The sequence below is a fragment of the Dipteris shenzhenensis genome, chromosome 19 (genome assembly GCF_047967505.1).
Source record: "Dipteris shenzhenensis isolate YYH24624 ecotype China chromosome 19, Dip_SZ_1.0, whole genome shotgun sequence".
NCBI lineage: Eukaryota > Viridiplantae > Streptophyta > Polypodiopsida > Gleicheniales > Dipteridaceae > Dipteris > Dipteris shenzhenensis.
Window position 1 is genome coordinate 2,649,071 of NC_141614.1, and position 6,611 is coordinate 2,655,681.

General features: G+C 47.3%; 1 protein-coding gene across 1 annotated transcript; it reads right to left on the minus strand.

The window, feature by feature from the left end:
- Positions 1–242: 242 nt before the first annotated feature.
- Positions 243–5,695, minus strand: LOC147889929 (respiratory burst oxidase homolog protein A-like). The gene is made up of 15 exons (XM_087390445.1): positions 4,795–5,695; positions 4,514–4,676; positions 4,372–4,420; positions 4,154–4,267; positions 3,520–3,954; positions 3,036–3,422; positions 2,812–2,907; positions 2,590–2,705; positions 2,232–2,334; positions 2,072–2,136; positions 1,819–1,978; positions 1,483–1,713; positions 1,049–1,177; positions 874–952; positions 243–768 (listed from the first exon to the last, which is right to left on the minus strand). Exons 1-15 carry the CDS (start codon positions 5,324–5,326, stop codon positions 659–661), a joined length of 2,769 nt encoding a protein of 922 aa, XP_087246571.1. The 5' UTR covers positions 5,327–5,695; the 3' UTR covers positions 243–658.
- Positions 5,696–6,611: the final 916 nt, after the last annotated feature.

Sequence of the window (6,611 nt, forward strand, 5' to 3'; positions counted from 1 at the left end):
TTATGTATGCAATTGCACAAAAACAAATACAGTGGAATTCGGCACATGGCTTGCCATGGGTTGCACACTAGTTAATGCTGAATGAAATGATTTCTTTTACCAAGAAGAACTTCATTTTCTTCAAAGTTGTGCCTCGCACATGAGTACTTTTTACGCCTTCTCGTATTAAAAGAGAATTAAAAGAGAAATAGAGAGAAAGAGAGGGGCACGTTACACTGTCTCAATGGCAGTTTACACACGAGCTAATGTCGACACAAAGAAAGAGTAAACCCAAAGGAGAAAGAAATGCAAGGCAAGCATAACTATCGCCCTTCAGTATTCAGTAGAGTGGGGTGGAACACTCTTATTACAAGACTACAAAACAGGCCGCATGTAGTACTGTATTTATATGTACTGAACCTGCTCTACAGACGCGCATGAGCTCTGCTGCAGCTTGCTTGGTTTGGCAGTCACTCCCCAACAACTCGTCTTATTATGAGGAAATCCATCAAAACACTATGAGGCGATATGCATTGCCATGGTACAAGTGGAAACTCCGTGCTGCAGCTTCTCATCAAAGGACGTAAGCTTTCCAGCGTCCCGCGAGACCGCACCTGTGTTGTGTTTCTCAGTGAGGAAGAGATTACGTGTACTCTTTTTCCTTGATTGTGTAAGTGTGCTAGAAGTTTTCTTTGTGGAATACAAATTTGGATGTGGAGTTCTGCGAGAATTTCCTTGAGAGTGCGTCAAGCTCCTTCGCCAAGGCTGAGGGTCCGCAGTAGAATACCCCTGCACCCATGCCTGTTGAGATTATTTCACGACGGAAATAATAATGTGACAGACGTCCACATTTTAGAGAGATCTGCAGACGGGTTTGCGAGGTGAGAAGACTACCAATCCTAGCACCGGTGTGATTGGCAGCCACTCTCGAGAACACCTTGCCCCAGTTAGGTCTTGCAAAATGCGTTCGCACCTGCAAGAAACAAACCCACCCGTATAGGAGATACCTTCAGCTGAGCTCTAGCTGCAAACGTCGGGCAAAGCGTTTAGAGTAGCAGTTGCACGTTACCCTGGTGCCCGAGAGGATATCCACACCATTTTTGGCATGATGCAGAGCCTGCACCAAGGTTATCAGAGCCGAACGAGCATCGCCTTCTTCGTAGACGCTCGTCAAGTAGTTGTGCAGCTCAATTACAGCCTGCATTGCTTGCAAGAAAGAGCGCAGACATCACGCACTACTTCACACCATATCACATTCAAGCAGCCATCTAAATTCAAGAGCAAGAGATCGTTGGGTACGTGGGGCTTTCAACACTCACACTTAAAATAAATAAATAAATAAAACTCCTCACCATCACGTTAGTCTCACCCGCCAGACCCTACCTGGGAAGACTGCCCGGACCATTGGGCACACGGACCCCTGGCTGCTGGTCGAACACACACCCACACCGCACTCACACACAAGTTCTACCACCAGCTCAGTCCCTGGCCGTGAACACTCACTCTTTGATCGGTTTCTGCGACTTCGTTCATGATGCCTTTGAACCACTCGAAAGACCGTTGTTCTCGTGTGACCCAATAAAAATAAGCTTGCATGAGAGCACGAGGCCTTTTCCTTCTCCTTGGGGAAGGGCTCCTCATCAATGGGCTGGACGATACGTAACCAGTTGAAGAGGGACTATCGCCAGATCTACCGCTGCTGCTGATGGAGTTGCTTGAATCAAGACTAGGGTCCTGCACATTAGCTCAGCTTCAAATGGAGACCGTGTCAACACAAATTGCAAAACACGCCAAATCAAGTAAGAACTACTACACTATAAGTCGCCGTGTTGGACATACAAGTCTCAGTTCGGCTAGTTTGATGTGGTTGAACACGTCCTTGACAACGCTTATGAAAGGAGTAGCACCAATCCCAATCCCGATCAGGAGCATCACTTCATATTTCTTGTAGCCTTGTGCTGGAGCTCCGTAAGGTCCATCGATGCAAAGCTTGGGGAAGCTGGTCAGTCCAATCGATTGATTATCAATACCATCCCCGTGGGCCTAACACTTTGCAGACAATTTACTCCTTACAAATTTCCAGTGGTCTCACCGTGGATCATGTTCGTTCGCATCGTCCTCTTCCTGCAAATTCTTATTCTGAGAATGCTCCAGGGCCTACAAGTTAGCGAACAATTGAGTCCACATCCTGCATTGCTAACAGGTACCTGTTCCAGAATCGAGACCTTACTCGTTCATTATGAAGCACCTACCTCCTTAAAAACTCGACCAATTTCTTGGGTCCAGTCTCCGGCAGTACGAATGTGCACGCTCAGGTAGTGGTCACCTGGGGCAGATGTGATGGAAAACGGGTGCCTGTCGATGGTAAACACATCGGTAGAATTGTGTAATCAAGTCTACAATCAATGCGAGCATGTGCCAACATGGATCACATGTACTCTCTACCGCATTTACAGGATTTTAAGCCCCTTCGAAGGGGAGAAGCCGGAAAACAATGATCCATCCAACCATAACGCTCAAGGGCTGCAAGGCTTACACCGTCACCGTTACACGTTACAGTCTACAAAGGCAACGCAAGCAGGAAAGAGGAATTAACAATACGTTTCTCACCATTCAAAGGGAGAGATGGCGGGGCATTGAAGAAACAGATACATCCCACTTTTATATTTGAACCCTATCGGCTTCGTCATGTATAACGCGAGCACATCGCCTGCATAAACTGCAGCCTGCAAAAAAAAGGGTGAGGTGAGACAGTGCGAGGCACTCTACACTGCGTAACGGGAAGCAAAGCCACAAGCCAAACGGCTGTAGAACTTCTAAAATAGATATAACCTTCACAGTGTTCACTTTGTATTGTCGCGCGCGAAACATTCTCACGAGTCGTTCACACATGTATAACAATATAGGAACGGATATGTACACCCAAGTCTGGCAAATTAAGAATGACAGGGCACACTTTCGGTCATGGTCATGGCGTTGTCTGTTGGCTTCAGATGAAAAGCAAACTGAACAAATGATACCCATGATAAGTATTAAGGTTTTCGGGGGACCTTCACCGTTTTTTGAGTCCAGTCATGAGCGAGAAAGAGGTACAGAGAGTGGATAATGAGGATCGCATATACGAACAGAAACAGATGATGCGAGTACCAGAAAGCATTGAACCCCGTCAATCTGTGGAAAGGCCATGGAAGCTTCACGATATTTCTCCTAAACCAGTGATTGGCCAAGAGGTATGCAATGCCCATGAGAACCACCATTACCATTCCCGTCATCACTTCGACAGTCAGAACGATCTGTACAAGCGACGGCTGCTGATTGTTGAAGTCGGTCGCAATGGTTTCCATGAACCTATGCCGGTCAGCACTTACGATCCGGGGAAAGTCGCATCCCAAATGAGAACCGGAATGCACGGCAACTCCCAGGCCAATCCCTCCAGCGATGATCTGTGTGATACGAACAACAAGGTGACGTTATGCATCTGATTCTCGCATGCTGATCTCTAGATATAAAACAGATCATATAACCGAACGCGCGTTGCACCTTGTGGAAGTTTATATTGTCATCGAAAGGAACCATCGATCCCAGAAAAGTGGAGCGCAGCCAGGTGATTGAATTGCGACAAACAGGCAAAAGAATGAGGGCCATGTTCAGCTTTAACGTCTCAGCAGCGCCCTTCGCAGTGCAAACACAGTATCCCATGATTTCAAAGTCGCTTCTCTGCTTGTACTGAAAGAACTTCCATGTGAACAAACCGAACATGGCAACAAACCAGGAGAAAAGGATCCATATCCGCTGCCAATTGTCAAAGAAAAAGAAGGTTGCCTTGCGCTTAACAAATGAGATCCATCTCTTCATCAACCGTCGTCTTCGTCTTACAGGTGGAAGAGAGGGTGGAGGAAGGCTACACTTGTCGCCGCTGAATTCGCTGTCGAAGCTTTCAGCTGCGGCTCGAAACAACGATTCCAACTGCGACAACTGTAAAACGTGTAAATCCGATGAGGACTGCATGATCTGCGTCAAGCACTGACGTATAACCACACGATTCCTGAGCATTCTAATCATCCAGAGATCTTTTTAAGTTCGGAAAGGAAACACGAGAAGCACGTAAATTTCAGTTCAAGACCCTACGAAATCCACGACAAAAGCCCAGAATAAATTCGGCTCTCACACTAACCTCGATGTACCCCAGCTTTTCATCGTCAAGCTCTTCCATGATGAGGGCGGCGTATTCCTCTGCCTGTTCTTTCAATATAGAAAGGTTGTTGGATGAAGCACTGAGCATGATCACCTGAGCGACGATACAGATGGAAGGATCACACAAATTGACACAATGCGGCGCATACAGGTCTTTGAATTCACGCGTACAACTGTCAAAAGCTTGGTATAACTCACCTCCTTAACCTCCTCTTCAGCTATTCGCCCGTCCGCATCCTTGTCACAACTGATAAAATGATCGCAATCAGCGAATCTTGAAAACCAGAAAAATATCAACCGAAAGAAACTGATAGAAATAGTAAGTAGTAAGGAAGCTTACAGGTTGAAGAAGATTTGAACACGGGAATGAAAACTGTCATCGGTAATCTGAGACCAATAGCCGTGCAAGTCATCCAAGGATATGCATCGAACTTTACCTTCACCTCTGCTTCGAGCAAGTGCGTCAAAAAGTTCCCCAGCAAACGCTACTGAGTCCTCCATACCTGCATTGCATCCAGAGTCGTTCAGTGAAATGGTCTGCGGGTTTCTGCGTGACTTGTAAACGAACTTCCGTAACATGCTGTCGCCACAATCTTCGGGTGAAGCTTTCAGAATGCTAACCGATGCATGCACCGAAATTTGACCGAGAAAGAGTTCCATCGGGGGATACTAGCTTATGGAAAAGCCTCTGCACTGTTTCCCACTGCTGCTTCTGATCGGCACGTCCTGTAGTTCTATTGATGAACCTCAATCCTTCCAGCGCATATCCAGCTCCAGTTAGAGAACCACCGGTGAACGGCTGCCGCCGTTCCGAGCTGTTCCAACCTGAACACGAGTTGCCTGGAGAATACAATATAGGAAGTACCCGAGCTGAAGAGGAACTCAAGCGCTTCCCAGTTTTATCTTCATGATCGCTTCCATTCCTCTTGGAATTAATACGATCGCAGAGATCAAGCGAGCCTTTCACATTCCCGGTGATCCCAAACTTCCCGTCAACCTTAATCTCTCTTAGCTTGTGAGCGGTATGGGTAGCCATGGTCTCTCTTTCTGATCTGAGAAGATCTTTAAGGGTTTCCATGACCGGCTGCCCATTTCGAGCGTCTTCACGCTGACCGCTTAGAGAACCTGCAAATATCTCAGAATGGTCTTCCATGGTTGCACAAACACTGGCTCTGGCAGTTACCTTCAACCCTCGCAAGTACTTGTATACCACGTTCTTCCATAGGAGCAAGTCTTCCTACATTCCGCTCCTATAAAGTGTTGGCGGACTAGAGCAGTCCAGGGGCAATGACTAACTGTTGATGGGGATCTGGCTTGGAAAGGAATCATAGCTTCTCTCTTTTCAAAGACAAGTAGCCTCTCTCACGAAAGCTGAAATGCAAATCCAATAGAGCTTACAAGGCGCGGCAAACAAGACTAATGTCCAGGGGACCAGGCGATAGTACACAGGATCGTCGATCGTTGGTTCCCAGCTTTCGCATCAGCTCGCGGGGAAAGTTGAGAAACAGCAATACGAAGGCGATTGTTCATGAAGGCGATAACCGTCTGCCATCAGAAGTTCAGAAGTTAGAGGCAGGAGCAGCATTCGCCATTGGTCAAATGCCGTAGAAAAGGCAGAAGTACAAATCTATCGACCAAGTTTGAGCACTGTTTGGTAGGTGGGTAACTATAAATATTTAATTGGCAAAGGGATGGAACTCTCTTGGCCCTGGAGGAGCTGGTGCTGAAGAAGCTTGTCAAAGCGCCAAGCAGCAACTACACAGCGGAAAAAGTGTGGGCTGATCAATGAGCTGATCAATGAAAGGTAAAACCATGGGCTTGTTTTCAAGTGATGGAAGCTACTGATTCGGTAACCAGCTCAGTCGTAGGTGAGCTGAGCAGACAAGAAACTTCAAAACCATCAACCTTTCTTGGTAGAGCTGTAAAACTCGTGAGCGCTTCAATGTGGGTAGAGGCTGGAGAGTCGAGATGGCGAGGGGGGGAGCTCAGCAAAATGATCTGGAACTAAATTTATTGCATGCACCGATAGAGGTCGACGCCACTCACTCATGGAAGGTACCCTGTACTGTACGCACCGCCTTGGCGTGAATGCGCTTGTGCGTCTTAAAAGCCAATACCAGGAACTCGAAAAACTTAAAAGTTAATACTAGGCCCCATGGTCGTGAAATGAAGTGAAAATTCCAGCAAGCCAATTCGTCCAGCTTCGTTTTTTTTAATTTTGTGATCGCATCCTTGCTGGGTTGGAACTTGGGTGGGGGTCGACAGTGAACTGTGGAGAGTCCGTGTGTAGGGGCAAAAACACGGCTGCCACTGCACCCAGCGTCCACAGTCGTTGAGGGTGAGTGGGTGAGGCAGTGCCGCGTGCAGTCGCTGATGGGTTGCCGGTGAATAATAAATCAGCGTGGGCTGTGGCTGCCAGATCTCACCGAGCAAGTCGT